At 37.0% G+C, this 21,803-nt stretch overlaps 1 protein-coding gene across 7 annotated transcripts in view; it reads left to right on the top strand.

Annotated features, from left to right (window-relative positions):
- EML5 (EMAP like 5) overlaps positions 1 to 21,803 on the top strand; it is a 119,587-nt gene that overhangs the window by 87,899 nt on the left and 9,885 nt on the right. For 3 of the 7 annotated variants that reach the window (XM_075426049.1, XM_075426048.1, XM_075426047.1), the window contains 7 exons: positions 8,449 to 8,527; positions 9,572 to 9,701; positions 10,396 to 10,494; positions 12,590 to 12,610; positions 15,485 to 15,658; positions 17,075 to 17,283; positions 20,506 to 20,663. In XM_075426049.1, the coding sequence (XP_075282164.1) occupies positions 8,449 to 8,527; positions 9,572 to 9,701; positions 10,396 to 10,494; positions 12,590 to 12,610; positions 15,485 to 15,658; positions 17,075 to 17,283; positions 20,506 to 20,663 (870 nt within the window). Of the gene's footprint in view, positions 1 to 8,435; positions 8,528 to 9,571; positions 9,702 to 10,395; positions 10,495 to 12,589; positions 12,611 to 15,484; positions 15,659 to 17,074; positions 17,284 to 20,505; positions 20,664 to 21,803 lie in introns of those variants that run through there. The other 4 variants (XM_075426051.1, XM_075426050.1, XM_075426052.1 and 1 more) reach the window with 3 other exon arrangements.

The raw sequence follows: 21,803 nt of genomic DNA, 5'->3' as shown, positions 1-21,803 counted from the left end.
AGGTAGCATTGGAAATTGGAATTGAAACTGCCAAATGAAAGCTAAAAATTTTCCTCTGACTATATGACCATTTGGTTTAGTGGACTTAGGAAAATTGTAAGAGAAAACTGTGCTCCGTTCTTGGAGAATCTCTCATTTCCCCTGCATAGTGCTTATTCTGAAAAATATCTGAAAGTATTTGAATTCTGTAGTCCTTGAAGAATTGCATGCTATTGACTCTAAAACCTGTTCAAGATACATTTGAATTTTATTGGGAGAAAAATTAGCTGTTTCCTGTATGAAGAAATAGTGCATCAGTCTTACACTGCAGAATAAAGTTGGAAGTAATTAGAAGAGATTCAGTAAAACAGATTATTTTCATTGCGGGGGGGGGGGAATCTATTTGTAAGTTAACACTGTTTTCTTATTTTTCTGGAGAGTTTTCCCTAACAGATGAGAGAAAAAAGATTTTTGCTTCACCTATAAAGGAAAAAAACCTGATGATTAGTGTACTCCTTGCTGCACTGGATTTGCTTGGTAGTTCTTAAAAGAAAAGCAAATCAGGAAGTATTCCTGCTGATCACACTAATGGAAAGTGCCCATGCATAGTACAAATAATAGGAAATAATTTGTACATGTTTGTGTATTCTAATGGTTAATAATGACTTTTTCCTAGTCAAAGTATAGGAGTATTAACCGTACGTGACTGAGAAAACCCATCCAGTGCAACAAATTTGTAATACAGATGCTGAAATACCTTTAGTCAACATAAACTGAATTAAATAATCATGAAAACCCAGTATGTATCAGCAGTGCTCAGTACCCCACACATTTTGACTAGCTGAGATAATTGTGTTGAAGTAGAACACTGTATTTTTGTGAGTGAATTTACACATCTGTCTTTAATAATGAGTTGGCTGTTCTATCCATCAGCTCATTTTGCGAAGTTAAATCTGCTCAGACTGTCTTTGAGTAATTCAGGTGTTGTTATTGCCAAGTCTTTAAACACGTGATATACTTAAGAAGTTTTTGGGTCTGCTTCTCATTTCTTTCTCTGTTTACAGTAGGAATCATTCCTAAGAATTATATTCTCATGTCAACCCATGTTCATAATTCCCATTTAAGTGAATGGCAGGTTTCTCAACAAATAACAGATTTACATAACCTATGAAGTTGTGAATAATCCCCTTGTTGTGAAAAGCAGACAAACCAGAAAGTCAGTAACAATTATGAATAAGTCACTGACACTTAGCTTTCAGCTAAACTTGTATAAGTAATCCTTTTTTCTTTCCCACCTGCTGCTGAAAAGAGGTTCCAGGTAATGCTTTTATTTTGCTATCTAGTCCATATTTTACTGTCATGTCCCATTTTCCTTAAAAAGCCATCTGTCATGTTGGGTGCTATACCATGCACCTATTTTGGAATATTGCTCTACTACAAATTTTAAATTTGTAGGTAGTCATTGTAGTTCTGTTCCATACAATAAGCTAGATATTTATTTACTTACCAATTTAAAATTAACCACATGAATTTGCCTGTGTTTACAAATAGTATTTTTCAATAATATTTATTAAAATAGAGATGAGCACGCTCTCCAGTCCCTAGTGGACAGCTGTCCACACCTCAGAAGTAGATTGTTTTCCATTTGATGGGACAGTGTCACCTGATGTGTCAAGGTGTATATATTGCTAAATTATTTAAGTTATTAGATTACCTATATCTACATTAGTGCATACAAAGTGGCACGTACTACTTACAGGATGCATGAAAATAATTATGACTAATCGTTGTCAAGAAGCAGTATTCAAAAACTACCAGGATTCATTTTCTTGTAATGGAAATCAGACCTCCAATGTTTTGCAGGTGACTTTGAAAATCTTACCAAGAGTAAATGGAAGGAACTCCTCTTTACTGTTAAAATGAATTTTCTACTTCGTGCTTGCGAACACCTTTTGGGCAGGGCAGTGAAAGTCACTTCATGCTGAAGGCTGGTGCAAAATCAATTGTTAAGTTCTCTGCAAGTCTCCCAGAGTACAAGGTGAAGCTTTAGTGACCCTTACAGAAAAGGACTCTTTCTTTTGTACCAACAGCTATAATTTGCTCTATGAATTCATGCCCAAAATAACACTTGGATTTTTAAAACAGAAATAAATATTCTAATTGACATTGTCATAAGTCACCATGGAACTCAAAGAATTGATGGCAGTTTATATTAACCACAGAGGACCATCCTTTCTTCTCTTAATAACTTTAGAAACTCAGGATCATTGATGACACTAGGGAGTGATATACAACATCAACATACAAGACAACATGGGTAGCAGTATCAGCAATATTGAAACTATGTCTAAAACCGTGAAAAAGGGATTTCTTTGCTGCCCAAACTACATCAAAATGCTTGTATTTGTTTTTTATGGTCTCGCAACAAGAAATATTAAAATGTATGTACCCATTTCTATTTTTATGTTGAAAATAAAGTACCAATATTAAGGTATTTATTTCCTCTGTGATAGGTGGCTGGGACTCTCCTTCCCCACATTCAAATGACCCCATCCATTTCTGCATTCACTTCCAAATGTTATTCACACTTTCCTTCCCATCTTTTGCACACAGTTTTTGAGCATAGAGCCAGTTACATGTGCAGGTGTATGACCACTGTGTGTTGTATATGCCATTAGTCACTTTCCTGCACATCAAATAGCAAATGAAAAATATCTTCAGCTTTCACACCTTTAAAAAAAAAAAGCACTTGGAAAATGTGTGCTGGCATCCTTCAAAAATGCAGCAGTTCTCATCTTGAAATTTAATTGGGAAAAAATATACATACATGCTTGTAATTTGCATTCCAGTTCCACTGCTCTGAATCAATACGGAGTTAGTCTTTCCTAGATGGGTACTTGTATAAATTGTTTAGGTGACCTGTGAGATAATATAGCTATTGTAAAGTCAAATTTTATTGACCAATGTACATTCACTTTATTCTGTCGTATGGTGGACTACAGATGTAAATGTACTCTAGTGATTGGCTAAGGATGAATATCAACCCATATTTGTATCTGTTTAGCTGTACAGCCTGTAAGTATATATGGTCTTTTCAAGCAGTTGTATAATATTAGTGAGATAGTTTTACCTCTTCTCCCATTCTATCACAAGGGATTAGCAGACAGGAAATGTTAGAAAAATTCCATTTGCTAGCTAGATCCAGCCAGCAGAGAAATCTTCACTTCCAGTCAGTTCAGTTCCAATAACGTAAGCCTGTGCCAGGACAATGTCCTTTCATTTTTCACTGCTTTCGTGAAACTTCGGATTATCTATCCTGCTCTGTTTAGGTTTTCTGCATTTTTTTTCTCTAACTCACTTTTTCGTCTGTCTTTCAGGGACATAAATAAGGGGGGGAGGGGAAGGAAGGAATGAAAGGATGCTTCAGTGCTCTGTGTCAAATATGAGAGTGACAAGTGGAAGAAGGGCTCTTTATGCTGTGTTTTCTCAATTTCTAGAGCAGTAGTAAGAAGACTGTTGCTGAATTGTCCATGAGAAATCAGCAAAATATTTGGAATCATTCTGGAGGGAGCGGGAGGTAGACTGGACTGGTCAGTTTTGTTCAGTCTTCCCCTACCCCCACCTGTAAAGCAGGACTGACCTCCAGTGATGGAGCCTAGAGTCCTCGCATGCTGCCTGCCCGCTCAGCACCAGCACTGACCCACGCTTCTGCTCCAGAGCTGTCTGGATGACCTATGGTAGTCAAGTTTCCTACGGCTATATTAAGCTTGGATTTGGTGGTTTGTTTTTCTTTGCTTGTTTCTTTGGGTTTTTTTCCCAGGGAAAAACTTGCTGAACCTACTTTTCATTTTCTTTACCTCACATATGTAATTACACAGATCTCTTCTGCTGTCTTAGATGTATGCTTTTAATTTCCTTGAATCTCCCCTGACCTATGCAGTCCTCCCTCTGTCTCTGATTTTTGTGTATCTGGGCAACAGTAGTCGAACAGCGCTAGCCTCTGACAACTTAGAAATATACGAAGTTCCTCCTAAAAAATAGCATTTCTGGGAGTGCCTTTTTTCTTCTTAGAACCTCTAAATCGAGATGGACATAAAAATATTTTTATGGATAGATTCTTAGGAATTGTCCTAAGAGAACTAGACTTGGATCCCTACAGTTTGGACTTCTTACTTTAGATCAGGTGGGGTTTTTTGATGGTAATGCATAGCGGTCTCCTGTCTTTAATCTGAAATCTTCATTTGCTCTTGTGCTACTTTTCACAGGTTGTTTGTTTTTGTTTTTTTTTAAGAATGGTGTTAGTTACTGATATGCTTCTTAGTTTGCACTTCGAAGTAATAGAGAAATTTATGCAAGGTTACTAGATCTATGTTCTGATATTCTTGTTCCATGTGCTGGCTGCAATCTGATGTAAAGGAAGCTACATTTAAGGATTTCCTTGCTGTCTGAAAAGCATCAGAAATTATATTTCTCTCTCAGCTAGAAAGGCACTCTGGAACTGTAAGAGGAGTGTGTGTTTTTCTACTTTCTTCAAGAAGGTTTGGATTTTTGTCTGCTGGTGTATGTGTAGGCTGGCAGTCATACCTTGGGTGTTCATGCTTCACAGCTGAGTAAGGTGGCATTGTGATTTTATTTTTAGTCCTTAATGTGTCATTGACAGCTGGATTTCTTTTTCTCCAGAAGCCTTCTTGAGGTCTACAACATGCCAGTAGAAGCAGCAGGCACAACAAACAGCATGCCAGTCACACAGTTCTGCAGTGCTCCCTGCTGTGCTTGCTGTTTGATTTTATAGCTGCTGCATGGGATGAGAGAAGAGGTAACATGACAGTAGAAAACTAGTGAATATTGATACCAGTTATTATAGGTTCCTCCTTTTTCCCCCCTCTCTGATTCTGGGGAACACTAATGATTAGGACCAACAGAACCATTGGTATACAGTCTTCCAGTTTTCAGCGTTCCAGCGTTGTTCCTGATTTCCATCTTCAAAAAGAGAAAGGTACATATTGTGTTTGCTTAATTTAAAAAAGGACTTAAAGTCAACAGTATGTAAGTGGTTTTTAAGGAACCACTAAGTGGTTTTTAAGCAACTTCCTGCGTTTGTAAGTGTGCTGCTAGTTACCTAATAAATGAGCAGCAATTATGGAGGTATCAAATGAATTAAGGAAATTTAATTATAATTCAAAGTTATAAACTATAGGTAGGAAAAAATGGTTAGCAGCTCTTAATATCATTAACCTGCTACACAAATTAGGTATTAGATATATTTCAATAACTGTGATTCTTGGCCATAAAATAACAGGATATGTATAATCATGCAACTCATTTAACTTGTTAACCTTGCTCATTGTTCAAATATTTTTGACTGCAAAGACAGAGAGCTGGTTATTATTTTGCCATTTAACTTCAGAGATTGCGAACACTAGAATATGTTCAGTTTTAAGCAGTACTTAAAATTGTTTTTTTATGAGAGAAGAGGGAATCTTAACCTAAATTTCCCTCGGATGATGAAGCTGTCCGATTCCCCACCCCATCCCATGCAAATTTTAATTGGACCTGGGCTGTACTAGTTTCTCTCATTCTCTGTCTCTTCATTTACTTGAATGAATAACGGCAGGGTTTTATTCTCTGTATCACTGAAGTGATGTCAGAAAGCCCATTCCTCATACAGAATCTGTGCCTCTCAATTTTTGTTCATGCATTTCAATATTTTTACTTGATTGGATTTGATTTTTTTTGAGTAACACGCAGTGATAAGAAGACTTCTATGGTACTGGGAGATACCTGTTACCTCTTGATCTGTGTATTTGTAACTGAAATTGCTAGTCTACTGTGAAGGTGGGGAACAAATATGGTCAAAGATTTTTTCCTCTGCGAAACTTTAGATGAACTCTATCCATATATATTTAGTATGATTAATTTTGTGACCTGTTGGGAGTGTTTTCTGTTCATAATTTAGAAACTTCTAAATAGAAGTGTAGTTTCTTTATTTTCTAAAATTAAAAAGTGAGGGTATTAATCATACTTAGCAGTACTATTGTTGTAATATGACGGGCTAGATGAGGTGATAGGACAGAAGAGAAGAAAGGACCTAGAAGATAGCTGGGTAGCCTAGGAATTCCATGTCAATTGTAAGACCTGCCAAGAGCTGGTTGAGAGATGGGAGTGATTCAAGAGTGGTCATGAAATTGGCTGTTGGGATTGCTGACAGAAATCAGATTTATTCCTTGCTTCCGCTGCTGGCCAGCATGCTTGTATAGATGACAAGGACAGCCCAGATCTTTTCTAAAAGTCAGGAGAGTACTTTTTCATCTTCACAGACTAAGGGACAGGATGCTGTGGCTGTGAGCTAGGTCCAGGCTGGAAGTGAAAATGAAATTCAAATGCCTGGCTTTTCTGTCTTGAGGACCTTTGAGAATGAAGTCGAGGGGGGGTACATTCCCACCAGACTTATTTCAAGCAGGACTGAAAGAATGTATTTAAATGCTGCCATCTTCTAATCTTTTTCTCTGAGCAAGGAGACCTTTAGTGCCTGTCCACACTGGACTTCTTTTCTGACCTGCACTGCTATACACAGTAGATGTCCCCAGATTTTGCCTTTGCTGCCAGTTTCTTAGAAGTCTGTTTTCCAAGAGTAAGAATTTTGGAGTAGCAAAAAACAAGTGTTAGAGTACCATTCTTTATGAAGTTGTGAAAGTCTTTCCCCATACTTCAATTAGTGTTCTCTATTTTAATTTGCACTTATTTATGAATGAATATGAAACATGAGCCTTAGTTGTTTTCCATCATGCCTTGAATTTCCTTTTTAACTTTAAATTATTATTTCATACTTTACTCTGATAAGAATTTGTTTAATACAGCCCATATTCCCTCCCTGCGAAAAGACTCATTGTGTTAACTGTTCACTGTAAAGTAGCAATGTTTCTTTTTAGATCCGGATTTGGATCTTCTATTGTAAAGATTTTTACATTTAATAAAATTTAGATTCATGATGCTGAAATAAATATTTCAAGTATGTCTCTCTGGCCCTATCTAACACAACAGAGAGTTTTAATAAACTTGGTCATGTTTGGGTGATCCAGGCACCTGACAGACTTCTTTACTGGACATAAATTTTTCATCATTTCTTTTTGTTCTGTAAATTTTTTTTCCCCGCCGATATTTTTATAAGCTTCTGAGTGTAGAGGGAGTAACTGAAGTATCTCAGAACACAGTTTACAGTTGCAGTATAATTTGCATTATAATACATTCAAATCTTTTGATTGGTGATATGACATCAATCTATAAATTGTACTAAAATTAGTCAGGGAAAATGGAGGACTAAAGCTCAGAAAATGATACTTTATTTGAATAACTGGAAAAATACTTTTTGAGTGTAGTTCAAGGTATGCAATGTGCAAACAAATCATAGTCTATTGTTCTTAGAAAAGACGTGGTGATTATTTTGCATCCAAGTCATCATTTGAGAGCAGAAATGGAATTAAAAGTACTTCATATGAAAAAGAGAATATGAAAGAGAGCTGACCTGTTGCTTTGTGTGTAATATTAGTTTGTCACACTGCCTGCTGGATTAAATAGTCTGGATTTCATTGAATCTATAGACAGATTATAGATATATATCTGTATCTATATAGATATATATAGAATTTGAAGAATTTATTTTTAAGGGAATTGTTCCTGTTAAGGGGCAAACTTACAGGTTTCTTTTCATGGCCACGTATGCTGTATATATAGAATCAATAACCAATGCTCCTCCAAATTACTAGAAATAATTGCATAGTTTTGATTAATAAAACGTATTTGTATGTTTCTTTGTATATGGATAGTTGGACATAATCTGAAAGATATGTTACAGATATTTATCAGACATCTAGTTAAGTTTTCTAAATTAAATCTGGGCTATTCAGAACAGTGGAACATAAGTTATGGCTGACATTCATGCATTTGCATGGTGATGGTTTACTTCTAAGTAAGTGTTGACCTACAACTTGTTTCTCTTGATGTAAGAGTGAATGGGCAAGTGTACCTGGGGTTCCTCACAAACTATTACAAAAATAGGAAGAGTTAGGCCCTGCTGAAGGCTTGTGGCAATAGGATTGATTATCTCAAGTATTTAGATTACTCAAGTAAGCCTTTAATATTTATCCAATTAAAATTGCTACAGAAGGTGGAAGTAACTTAAGAATATAGCGTGAAAAAGCTAAGAATATTGCATCAGTAGTCATTAATTGTAAAACAAGCTTTTGCGTTAACCTCATGGATTGTTGAAGAATTGTCGGAAAACCTAGCATGTTAAAAAAGGTGGGTGTTTTTTTCCTTTGACAGAGCTATTTCTTTTAAAGATGAATACAAATATCAGTTAAGCAGGATAGGGCTATGAGTTTTCCATATGCAGTAGCACGTTGGAAGGTACTGTGTTAGTATGGAATGGGTGACGGACAGCCTTCTCTTATTCACAGTTCTTTATTTCAGACCACCAGTTAGTAGGGCATTGCCACAGCCGGAGAAACTTCAAACAAATAATGTTGGGAAAAAAAAGAGACCTATAGAGGTAAGGAACACATTGATCTCTTCTTAGTTTTCCTTTCCTCTGGACACACTAAATTATTGTTTCATTTTAAATATATCGAAGATGGAGATACTGAATAGTGAGTAAATAGCAAAAGAAGCAGGAGAGTATTTTTTTTAAATCCCAAAAAAGCCTGATATTACTTTTTCTTGCAAACAAAATGGAGCACAACTTTATTTTTTGTAACAATAAAACTTTTAAATTGAGTGTCTAGAAAGCAATATGTCATGTTTAGATAACAGGATTGTTAATGGGTGCATTATCACTAATAAAACTAAGTGTCTTTTACTGCAAAAATTTTTAAAATTTATTTTTAAACTTTATTTGAATTTCATCATTGTTAACTGTTTTAAAAATAAAATAATTTTTTAAAATCTATTAATGATACTTTTAGCTCAGGCACCGGTTGTTTTTTTTTCGTTACGTGGCCGATGCAAATAGATATACTCACTTTTGATTAAGTGGAAGTGGAAATTTCATGTAACCTTGAAAAATACAGTTCTTCATATCCACTGAAATATTTTCTGTGATATGAAACAAAATGTTTGATGAAGTTAATAAACGGCCTTTTGCCATCAGCTTTCTAGAAGTTTTAGGCTGTAGTTCCGCTTTCTTAATTGCCAGCTGGAATTAAATGGTGGACCAGTATTTGTCATTCTTTGTTTTGTAGTATCTTCTGCATCAAAAGAGCTGTGTTCTTCTTGTCTCCCTGTAATTTATTTATTTATTTAAATGCACGTGTATGAGTATTTCTTTCTGTGTATATATACGTGTGTAGAACATAAATACCCTCCAGCATCCACCAAACAGATGAGAGGATGACATGACTGTGTACAGCAAGAATGAGCAGCAATGTAAGCTGACAGGGAAGGCAGGGTCTTGGTTTCTGTTGGTTTGAGAATCATTAAACTCCTTCTCCTTTACTGCATAAGGACATGTTTGAAAAATAAAATCCTGGAAAAGATTGTAAAGTTCATAATTGCTTTAACTTTTTGAGTATCTAATAGATGTAAACATCTTTTTTAGGACCTAATTTTGGAGCTAGTATTTGGGTACCGAGGCAAGGACTGCAGAAACAATGTGCACTATTTGAATGATGGTGCTGATGTAATATATCATACTGCATCTATTGGGATCTTGTATAATGTGGCAACAGGTAGGAGAAAACCCACTTGCGGAAAAATGTTTCTTTACACACAGGGAGTTACAGTTTATGAAGTAATTGGTATGCTTTAAGTCTTATAAAAGTATGTGGGAAAATTATTATTATTTGTTGCTGAAAATTCAGTCTGTAGAGATGATTCATAATAGCTGCATAAGCAAACTAAATATAATGTTTCTGCTGACTGAATTTTGAAGGAGGTAAAGATTTGATTATTTTGGTATTAGCTTTCTGAAATTTGCTGGTTAAAATGTTCACAGAAACTAAACCAGCTGAACAATGGGGTGATTATAGTTGTTTAATGTTTTTTCGAAGACTAAGCTAGTTAATTTTTATTTGGTTTACTTTTCAGTCCTCCGTATCACATACATTCATTCCCAATAACCAGTTTAGTTTAGATAACTTGGAGCTTTTAAGAAGTAACACAATGCCATTTTTTTCTGTGATACTTAAGCAACTTGTAGTAGAAAACTTGAGGGTATGTTTTGGAGTTATTGGGTGCTATGTGTTAAAATTGAGATAAAAGATTAGGAGGAGTTCCTGTTTCCTGATTTTAAGCTTCAAACTGCAACATCACCATAATGCTGTTTTCTAACAAATACTATATAATTTTCAAACATTAACCGTGCCTATGTGTGTATGATTTTATAATTCAAGTTGGACTTTTTTCTTTTTTTTTTTGTTTTAGGTTCTCAGTCTTTTTATCAGGAACACAATGATGATATTTTGTGCCTCACTGTAAATCAGCACCCCAAGTTTACCAACATAGTGGCAACTGGCCAAGTAGGTATGTTTGTATTTTTGTAAAAAGAAATTAATGTAAGAGCATGCAATTAGGGCCTTGTGAGTTCGTGATAAATCACAAAAATATTTGATTATGCTATCTCCGTTTGTATGAGTGTTACTCAGTTACCTGTCCTCTTTATATGTTTCTTTGAGTGTAATTTAATAAAGTTGAACAAAAAACATTGAGGCATGAGAGAAGATTAAGCTTATCTTTTGTTTGGAGTGTTATCAAAAACATTTTTTTAGAAATCTTAAGCCCCATGAAATTAGTCTGGTTTTATTTAACAATCAGCTTGTGCTAGGCCTTCAAAGAGTCATACCCCTTTCAAAGAAGCATAATTGAGCTATCCTTCATTTCTGTATGGACTAAACCCAGAATTCTTAAAATAGATGTCACTTTATGTAGGCTTTAGCTCATCAGGCAGATTTATAATACCTACCTGATGTTTTGACAATATGTAGTTGTAATATTCTAGGCAGAACCAAAACCCTGATGGTGTTTCCCTACAGATAAATTTAGATTTAGGGGGGAAATATATATGTTCCATAGTAACATCAAAATTGGTCTATGAACAAACCAGTTTAAAAAATAAAAAGAGAAAAGAAAAAGGAATAAAAAATCACTGTGCATCTGCATAGCTGAACTAATACTGCTGTTTCTAAATTTTGCAGAATAGTGTCATTTTTGTAGTCCAGTTGCAATCTCTGTACCTTCAATTGTTCCTCAACAGATTCAAACCCACATTGTTTTTGTTAGTGCATAGAACAGAAAAAAACCCCGTAGTTTATTTTAGCCAGAATGGCTTTTTTTTTTCTGTAGGTTTGTTTTAGGTGTTTCCTCTAAATAAGGTTAGTGTGTCAGAGTTTATTACCTGCTTCCCTCTATCTGCTGGATTTTTAGGTGCATGTCTCATGAAAATTGACTCATTGATAGTAGTAACTGCTTAGCAAAAATAGCTTCATTTCTTGGTGAGCTTCTTGCCTCGCATCAATTGGAAGTTATTTAAATTGAAAAAAATATCAGCAGATTTTTGCCTATGGTTTGATTGCAAAGAACATTTGCAGAAATTACAGAACTTTTATTGTCTTTAGGAATCTGCTTTTTCCACATATTTCTTAATCTGGCCCTGTTTGCCTTTCCATATGATAGAATATACGGGAAGAATGTAGGCATAATGTGAAAATTTGTTCTTTGCCTGGATTGTCTTCAGTGTTTGTCGTAGCCAAGAAGAAACACAGGACCCTTAATGCCTTTTTAGTTCAGAATCATTTCCACATCATCTAGCAGTAGAACAATTGTAACTGTTTCGTAATGTGGATTAAGGCATACAAATCAAGAGGAGATGACACTTAAAAATTAAACTACAAAGCATATTTTTAAGCAAATAATTAAATCTGAAAAATGAGCTAGAAGCAAAATATCTTCAAACAACATTTATTTTTAGGTTCTGAACAGATGTTATGGCATACATACTCCATAAAGAACATACTTAACTGCTGCTAGGTTTCCTACTGATATGGCTGGCACAAACATAGCTTTACCATCATCATTTAAATCTTCAGAAGATTTACAGAAACATTATTTCAAGTATTTTTAAACTGTAATGCTGTTATGCAGGGTCTCGTAATACTTCCCAGTACCTGAACCTTTATAATCCTGATTTCTTACTGATCCTGTAGAAGAACATTGGGTGTATTTGCCACTTGTCAAGATCAGACTCAAATATTACTTAGCAGAATAGCAATCAGCTGCTTTTTTTTTTATTTAATTTATTAAAATACCAGTAACATGTAAGATGTGTTTTTTATTTAATTTGGCACAGAGAGACCTAACATGCACCAAAACTAGATTTTTGTGTTGTGACTCAAAATGGAAATCAAAATATAGTAATTCTACCAATTTTTATTTCTGGTGTGACTGACTTTTATGAGTAATTGTTCATCTTTAACACTAAAAGCAGTATTGGTGCTGCTGCAATGCAAAGAGATGACATCAAGGTGTGTGTTAAGAAATTACACTAAATGTGGCATATATTTTCTTTAGCACTTAATCTTACTTCTGGTCTAATCATTTTTCTGCTGCTTTTCCATTACAGGAGACTCAGCAGATATGTCAGGTAAGGGATATAAAATTTTAACATCTTCAGGTATAGTTAGCCTATGTAGTAGCCATCTACAACTTTATAGAGTAATAAGTGACGTGAATTAATTTTTAGTTTATTAAAACCCTATATCAGTCATATTACTGTCAGCACTGAATATAAACCGCACCAGCTAGCAAATTGTAAATACAGAAACAGTTAAAATGTTAGAACACGCTTAAAAACTACTTTGGTTGTAAGATATTCCCTTCCTTCTGCCCAGTGATTAGTGAGTTCTGATACATACTGCTACTATAGCATTCCTCTGTACGCTTGCAGGTTTTATAGACATGTTGGGGCTGACAATTAACATTTGTTTTAGGCAATCAATTGAGTATAATTTTAAATATGCATTTCTAAAGTCAATTCCATTGAGGAGGCCTAGGTGACTGAGTGAAAAAAACAATCACCTTTCACATTTATGTATGATTGTCATGCAGTTATTACCACTGATCCAAAATGCTTGTTATGATGTCAGTTTAATTTTTTCTGTATCATTTTGGGTCTTTGACAGTTCGACAGTCTTGACTGAGCTGTTTTTTATTAATGTTTGCTTTTTAACAATAATCTTAAAAATTCATCACCATCATGAGTGAATGTGTTCCTTGTTGAACAGCCATAATTGTCTTGTGACACATCTTCAGAGATGCATAAATGTGTGCTCATGTGTACCTAGAAAATATAATAATCTTCATGTGGATCTAAAGCTTGTTCTGTGAAGAACAAATGTACAATGGCATTTTTAATGTGTGTTGACTTTTTTTAAATATGCCAAATTGTGCTTGCTCTAAGGATGGGAGGAAGAATATAGGTACTTTTTCCCACACTTTTAAACTGTATAAAAGAAGCAATGATGATATGGTTGTTTATATGAAAGAACATCTCTAGTCCTGCATATAATGCCTGGAGACTTTCCCTCTCTCACTTGCCTTCTTCCTACTGCAACTTTAGTTTGAGCTTGTGTATATTACAAAATTCTGTTGTCACTGCCTGAAACCAGCACTCTTACTTTTTTCTTCTTTGTGGAACCATTGGTCTGGAATCCAAGCTGCTGCCTGCCTTCATTAGAAAGTTACATAGTTTCACTTAAAATTTATCAATGGCTATTTGGCACCTTTCTTACCAACTTTTGCTTTTCTATAGTTCCAGTTTTCTGTTGTCTAAGTGATGCAGAGGTCCTTGAAGCAGTAATGTTTGCAGTAGGCTGGGATGGCAAATTAGGTTTCATAATGACTTGGTATAGATTTGCTTCATTGTACTGAAGATATCTTTTGTCCTGCTAGCCCATGGTAGCTTTAACTTCTCCCAGCAGGAGGTGACAGCTTAGAAGAATCTCTGTTGTGAGAGCAGATGTTGAGCAACTGGAGTGCTCCACAAACACGATGCAGTGTCAGGACATAGACTTTCCAAAGAACACCGCCCAGTAGGACAACTCCAGAGTCCATGTTCTCTGTCCTGCCAATCTTGTTCTGAAAGATTTTGTCAGTTCTTATTCGTGAAATCTAGGTGAAATTTTTTGTTTGCCACCCAGACAAAAAATTTTGGCCAAGGCTGTAGGGGAGGTGCAGAGGTGAAGGGCAGAGTTTTACAAAGGGGAGTGCTGAAGAGGAAAAAAGAGTTTAGAGCCGTAATAAAGCTTTCCCTTGCCTCAACTTTGCATGAGGACAGTAAGGAATTTGCTGAATATTTTGAGACATGCCAGTTATTGCCAACCCCTGCCCTTTGTGTTTTAATGGCATGTCTATACTGTGCTGTAGTACCTCTCAGAAGGTGATGATAACAGCATGTTGGTGCCATGAGAGGACATTCCAATGAGAAACAGAAGAAACTGGGAAGATTGTTCTAAAGACTGTCTTGGAACAGCTGTGGAATTGTGCTCAAAAACTTTGTTTCATGTACCTAGAATTTGGCCGAGGTCCCTGTGCCTACTGTTTCTCGTCATATGTGTGCCTCTGAGGGACTAGATTTAGCTGATTAGAAACACAAAGCATAGAGCTGAAATAAAGTTTAGTTTATGTGAATCTGGGTCTACAACAATAACCAGTAACCTCCAGACTCTTCAGTCAGATTTACTAGAGATCAGAAGTAAAGAAGTTTGAGAGAAAATCTTGCTGTCCTGGAAATGTCATAGATGTTATTCAGAGATTGCAAACTGTACATGGATTGCAAGATCTTTGGAGAAGGCATTGCACTTGGAAAAAAAAAAGTAGCTGTCATCGTAATAAAAACAATCGCAAATATTAGTAGCGTGAAAAGATGGTTCTTGCTGGAGCTTGCAGTCTAAACAATGCAAACTGAATTAAATACCATAGTTCTTCTACATCAGTAAGCAAGCTGCTTTCTCAGCTGACGTTCTCATCCAAGAGCATGCATTTCAGACAGATGGCCATTTCGTAGGAAAGGAGATTTTGGCCTTGCACTGTAAACTGATTTCTCCGTAGCTTTCAGTTGTCCAAAAGCCCCATGTAGAAATTACATTCTTGACGATCTGCTCAGTATTTATGAAGGTTTTTGAGTTAGCATGCTAAGCTAAGTTTTACTATGAGAAAAGTGGAACACAGCTTGCTTTCAGAGCTTCTGCTGTGCTTCAGAAGTCAAGTAACAGGTTAAAGAAAGTTTTTGTCTCTAGTAGTGTAAGGAGGCCAACTTCTTAGTCCTACTTAGTGATCCTGTTTGCCACAAATTGGTTTCCAAAGGGAGGCCAAAATCTCCTTTCTTTTCTTTCCTTTTTTTTTCCATCTGACCAGAACAATTTTATTTGTCTTATCAAAAGATATTAACTTCTTCAATAAGCAAATCATTAGACATTTTCAAAACGTATACTAATTACTTGTTTTTATATTTGTGTAGCTACAGCTCCTTCTATTCATGTGTGGGATGCAATGAACAAACAGACGCTGTCGGTACTGCGGTGCTACCATTCCAAGGGCGTTTGCTCAGTCAGTTTCAGTGCCACTGGCAAACTTCTGCTCTCCGTAGGGCTGGATCCTGAACACACCATTACCATTTGGAAGTGGCAGGAAGGTAGGAAAGTGGTTGTTTTTGTAGAATGTGTTTATATTGTTAGAGGTATGTTGGCTTGAGTGAAGACCAATTGTAACATAAAAATATCAGCAGATCAAAAATTATTACCATAAATGCTGTGCACTACGCACTGTACAAGAAGAGGTAAAATAAATGTGCTTACCCATTCTAGTAGCTGCTAGATAATATCTCCTTTGGAACTGTTGTGTAAAGATCAAGATCACTGATTTCTAGTTAAAATAATTAAAGAAAATTGTAGTCTTTGTATTTTCCTTAATTATTTCAGTCATTTCTTTGCTGCTTGTAAAGAACTCTTTACAACTCTTTTTTGCTCACAGAAGAAAGTTTCTATTTTTCTCTGTTCATATTCTTCTCTAAAGTCTGATTACTGACTAGGTGGTTGTGCTCCTAAAATTTTCCCCCCAAAATTGCAAACTGCAGAAATGTGATGCCAGTACAGCTCCTCTGTGCAGCTATGTAGTTGATGTCTTAAACTGTACTACGTGTTTTCAGATTGGCTTTGATCGGAGTTCAGGATTTAGGCTAAAGCGATTTGGTCAGCTCCTTTCTGTCTGGCAAAGCCATGTCCAGATTATGAAACTGATTCTCTAGTCCTGGGGGTTTATTTCCTCTCTCTTTGGAGATTTCTGTTGATCAGCTAGTATCTCTCAGAAGTTTAAAGATCACCTATCAGGTTAATAAAAAGTGATCCTTCACAGCTTGTCTGTTAGATCCTGTGGAGCTGGACACAAGGTCAAACATGTATTCATACAATCTTAGGCTGTGTGAAAGATGTGTGGTAAAAGCCCAGGCAGCAGTTCACTGCCATTTCAGTCAGAATGTGCATGTGCTTATTCTTAAGAGTTGATACAGATTCAGCATGGCAGCTGAGGATCCAGATAGAGGAATCTTCATACAGGACAAAATGTCTGATTTTAACACCTCTGAAGAGACTGGAAAAGCATTACCTTTGAATCTAAGACTGTATGTACCAAAGTGAGTTTCTGTACAGAAATAAGAAAGCTTTCTAACTTTAGACAAAATTTTCAGAGAAGTAATTTATTAGTCTCTTATAATTTGTCCAGAGTTTGGGATTTTCAGAGGATTCATAGGAATTTGAGAAGAGATGGAAACTTACTTGGATCTGAGCTACTAACTCTTTTATACTCCTGAGAAAATTGAAAATTGTAAATAGGTGGCACCTTTATTAGGTGTTACACTTTGCTACTGAGTCTTAGGAAATGACTTTTTTTTTCTGCATCTTAATTTAGTTTTCATCTAGGAACAGTTTGTGATTTTCTTCCCAACCTGTGTGGTGTTCGATGACTCATCATCTCCATATTTTTTGTATTTTTTTAACCATAAATATATATTTTTTTCTCAGTGAATTCAAAATGCCCATTTTCTTTCTGCCAGGTGCCAAAATTGCCAGCCGAGCTGGTCATAACCAGCGTATATTTGTAGCAGAATTCAGACCAGATTCAGATACCCAGTTTGTTTCTGTGGGAGTAAAACACGTGAGGTTCTGGACACTGGCTGGAAGAGCTCTTCTCAGTAAAAAAGGGCTGCTGAGCTCCATAGAAGAAGCCCGAATGCAAACCATGCTATCTGTAGCTTTTGGAGCGGTATGTACCTTAACACAAATTATTTTAAAATGTGTACAAACAATAATTTTTTACTCTTCTGCATTTATTCAGTTCAATGAGACTTTTCTAACCTGCTAATGAGTATGTCAGTTGTTTTATTAAACTCAGTGTAGCGTTTCTAATACCTGCCTGCTAGTTAGATCTAATACCAGCTTTCTTTAGAACAGGAAAGAAAAAAGATTACGGATTTGTATGTTTTCAAACAAACAAACATAGGTGCTTTGAACTGATAATACACTGCTTGGTATTTAATCCAGGTGAAATAAAGCTGACTCTAGACTGCAGGAACCAAACAGTAGAACTGAGGCTACTTTTATGTCCATGTGGGGATGATTGTTTTATAATCTGTATGCGTTACGAGTAATGGGTGATCTGAGAGCAGCATTGTCCTGGGGCATGCATTAACATCTATGGCTGTTACACAACCACAGTAGGGTTTTGTTTTGCTTTGGGGTTTTTGTGACAGATGCGGGCTTTGTAGCTAAGTTTCATGGCTTTGCTGTTTCAGGAGTTGCTCTGTATGACCAGCACTCTTCTCTTCAGCTGGGCAGATAGCCACAGATTTCTTCTCTGAAGTGGTGGATCTCTTGTTGCATGCGTTACTGTCCTGCTTGCTGATCTGCCTGTTGGGTCCAGACAGAACTTCTACTATTGATTTTGATTTTTGAAACTGTGACTGGCCTGTGGTTTCCATTTTTCATCTCTTGTCCAGAGTGACATGTCTCTCTCAGGTACCTCTGATTTAAGAGAGAGCCCTACAAAGCAACAAGATTATCTTCCAAATGATAACTCTTAGAGATGCACAGCCCAGGCATTAGTCTGGGGTTTGGGAAGCCTCTGTGAACTTTCTTATGGAGGGACAGATTCTTAGCATGAAAACCAGGCTGTATGCTGAATGTCCTGGAGTGTGGTATGAGGTGATTTGAGGATGCAAAGCTTGTTGCGGTTTTGTAAAAAGCCGTGAAAACTGAATAAAGCCAAGCCTGGTGTGTTCTCTGTACTTCCTATAGGGAGCGGTTCTGGGAGTGCTTTTCTTCCTTGATTTTTTCTCAGAAGCAGATAGTCCAGTGGGAGTTGAAAACAGCCCCACAGTTACGCTGTGAGCATGATCAGAGGCTCTGCTCCCAAGTTCATTTCCAGTCCTGTTTAATTTACTAGAGCACATCGTCCACACTCCCCACCCCCTTAAAAAAAGGATGTAAGAATATCGACCCACCTTAGTAAAGGAAAGTGTTCTTGCCATATCTATACATGCATACTGGTATTCTGAAATACTACACATGATACTGAATTTGAGGATTGTTCACATAAGTTACTAAAACAGTTTTACTCAATAACCAGTTCCTATTGGTTTTAAGTGTACCCTAAGAAATTGTCCTTAAATTTCAGAGATAAGTAAATTTATTTTAATTACCTTTCAAAAACAGGAAGCAGAAGTAAAGAAGAACAGGCAGCTTTTAGTTCTGAGTTAAATCCAACTGTTTTCTTCATAAAATAGTGGTTACTGTAATCCAGTGAATACCTTCACCTAACAACAAAAATGACTGCAAGCATAGTGTGCATAGCAGGGGGTGCAAATTGCCTCTGTGTGAAACTGTTCTTGGTTTTCTACTTTTTTGCCACAGTTTGCACACCTGATTGGTAGGCTTAAAACATAGATAGTCCTGTGACCAACCCTGATCTCCCTATGGCAACCTAGTTTCAATAGATCAGGAAAAGGCAGAGGTACTCAACAACCTTTTTGCCTCAGTCTCCACTGGCAACCTCTCTCCTCACCCCTCTGGAGTCAATGGACCACAAGATGGGGATCAAGGAGGTAAATCCCCTCCCACTGTAAGGGAAGATCAGGTTTGTGACCACCTGGGGAACCTGAACATACATAAATCTATGAGACCTGATGAGATGCATCCCAGAGTCCCGAGGAAGTTGGCCGATGTAGTTGCCAAACCACTCTCCATGGCATTTGAAAAGTCATGGCAGTCATATGAAGACCCTGGTGACTGGAAGAAGGGAAACATTGCACCCATTTTTACAAAGGGTAGAAAGGAGGACACTGGGAACTACCGACCTGTCAGCCTCACCTCTGTGCCTGGGAGGGTCGTGGAACAGATCCTCCTAGAAGCTATGCTAAGGCACATGGAGGCCAGGGAGGTGATTTGAGACAGCCAGCATGGCTTCACCAAGGGCAAGTGCTGCCTGACCAACCTAGTGGCCCTCTATGATGAAGTGACTGCATCAGTGGACAAGGCAAAATCTACAGATGTCATCTATCTGGACTTCTGTAAAGCCTTTGACATGGTACCCTACAACATCCTTCTCTCTAAATTGGGGAGATATGGATTTGATGGGTGGACTGTTCAGTGGGTAAGGAATTGGTTGGATGGTTGCATCCAGAGGGTGGTGGTCAATGGCACAAGGCTCGATGTCCCCAGCTGGAGTCCTGCATCAAGCTCTGGAGCCCTCTGTACAAGAAAGACATGGAACTGTTGGAGTGGGTGCAGAGGAGGCCACAAAAATGATCTGGGGGCTGGAACACCTCTCCTGTGAGGAAAGGCTGAAAGAGTTGGAGCTGTTCAGCCTGTAGAAGAGAGGGTTCCAGGGAGACCTTATTGCAGCCTTCCAGTACTTAAAGGGGACCGATAGGAAAGATGGGGAAAATGTTTTTTCCAGGGCCTGTTGTGACAGGACAAGGGGTAATGACATTAAACTAAGGGAGGGTAGGTTTAGACTGGATACAAGGAAGAAATTTTTTTACAATGAGGGTGGTGAAACACTGGGATGAGATGCCCAGTGAAGTTCTGGATGCGTTCAAGTGGAAGTGTTCAAGGCCAAGTTAGATGGAGCTCTGAGCCACCTGGTCTAGTGGAAGATGTTCCTGCTTACTGCAGGGGGTTGGGCTAGATGACCTTCAAAGGTCCCTTCCAACCCAAAGCATTCTATGATTCTGTGAAGCTTCAGTCATTGCATTTCTTCTTGGAGTGCAGAGCCTATTAGCTACAAGAAAGCATGTTTCAGACTTCAAGAAAGAACATAGTAGCTCATTGTTTTGTCCCTGTTAATACCTCTTCCACAACTCACTCTTCGACAGCAGCAAATAAAAGCAATCTGCCTAAATGCAAATAGTGATGATCTTTATTTCTGAATCTTTTTCTTTCTGCCTTACCCAGAATTAAATGATCAGTATGTTTTTCTTCTTTTCAGAATAACTTGACATTTACAGGTACTATCAGTGGAGATGTTTGTGTTTGGAAAGATCATGTGCTGATACGAATTGTGGCCAAAGCTCACAATGGACCTGTTTTCACAATGTATACCACATTAAGAGATGGTTTGATCGTTACAGGAGGCAAAGAAAGGCCGTGAGTCATCTTTTTTCTTTTTTCTGCATGCACATGTAGGCTTTAAAAATGGTTTGGATTCATCCCATCTAACACTAGGCAGTGGAGACGTCAAGGCTAGAAGAGTAGTCACTTTCAGATCTCTGGATAGGTGGTAGAAAAAAAAGTAGCCACCACCTCCAAAGTGCAGGTAAGCCCACATGAGTTGCAAGTACCTATTTTTTTCCATTGATTATAAGAGCAAGCCAAGAGTGGCTAGGATCCTGACGTGAGTGCCTTGCTGAAGTGCCTGAACTCAAGGGGGGTGGATCAGAATCTAAATGCTGTGGAAGTAGTGCTTCATAATTTTAACTTGTAGATAACGGTCATCTTTGTAAAGCACATGTGCAAGCTTCTTCAGGCGTTTTATGATTATTTCACATCATTTTTGGTTAACAACAATAGGCAAGTGTAAAATAAATTATGTGAATGGCTTATTGTATTGCATTATGAATTGTACTGAATTACATTAGTCCAATAATGTTTCTCCAAGTACAAATACACAGTTATCAAACAGATGGTACAGTTGTCCCTCCTTAAGCTGGAAAGGAATGAGCTATTATAATCAAAGGTAGCCTTGAAATCACCTTATCGTGTTACTAAATGGTTCAGTGGTGTTTATTACAACAGGTACCTAGTCCTTGGTGAGTTATTTCTTTTTCTGAAGTTAAACTGAGGTGGTTAATCCAAGTAATTTGCACAATTGTGATCAAATAAATGAGTGATAAATACTAGAACAGCATAATGCACAGCTTCCTTTAAAGGAAGGATTTGTTTAGTTATGATAGCAAACTGTCTTCTCTCGAATCTAGAGGTACAGCAACATCTTTTGTTTATGGGGTTGTAAGCAAAGTATCTCTTCAAGTTTTTTCCTTAGCACCTTGCTAATGGTAAAAGAAAAAAAAGCTTCAGCTGTAATACAGTCCATCTGATGGCATGATAGTGCCCCATTTTGCAGGACAGAAGCCACTTACTACATTTTCCTTAAATAGTCCTTAAAGATCCTGGTCGATACTCAGAAAACTGAAAACTTATTTATTCCTGTGCTTGAAATAGTATTTATAAAACATCATTGCAATTTTATTTAGAGAGTATTCTCTCTACCACTTAGCTTCAGAGCCT

This window comes from Opisthocomus hoazin, chromosome 7 (assembly GCF_030867145.1).
Source record: "Opisthocomus hoazin isolate bOpiHoa1 chromosome 7, bOpiHoa1.hap1, whole genome shotgun sequence".
In the NCBI taxonomy this organism is placed as follows: Eukaryota; Metazoa; Chordata; class Aves; order Opisthocomiformes; family Opisthocomidae; genus Opisthocomus; species Opisthocomus hoazin.
The sequence above is the reverse complement of the archived record's forward strand: the minus strand, read 5'-3'. Positions and strand labels throughout refer to the sequence as shown.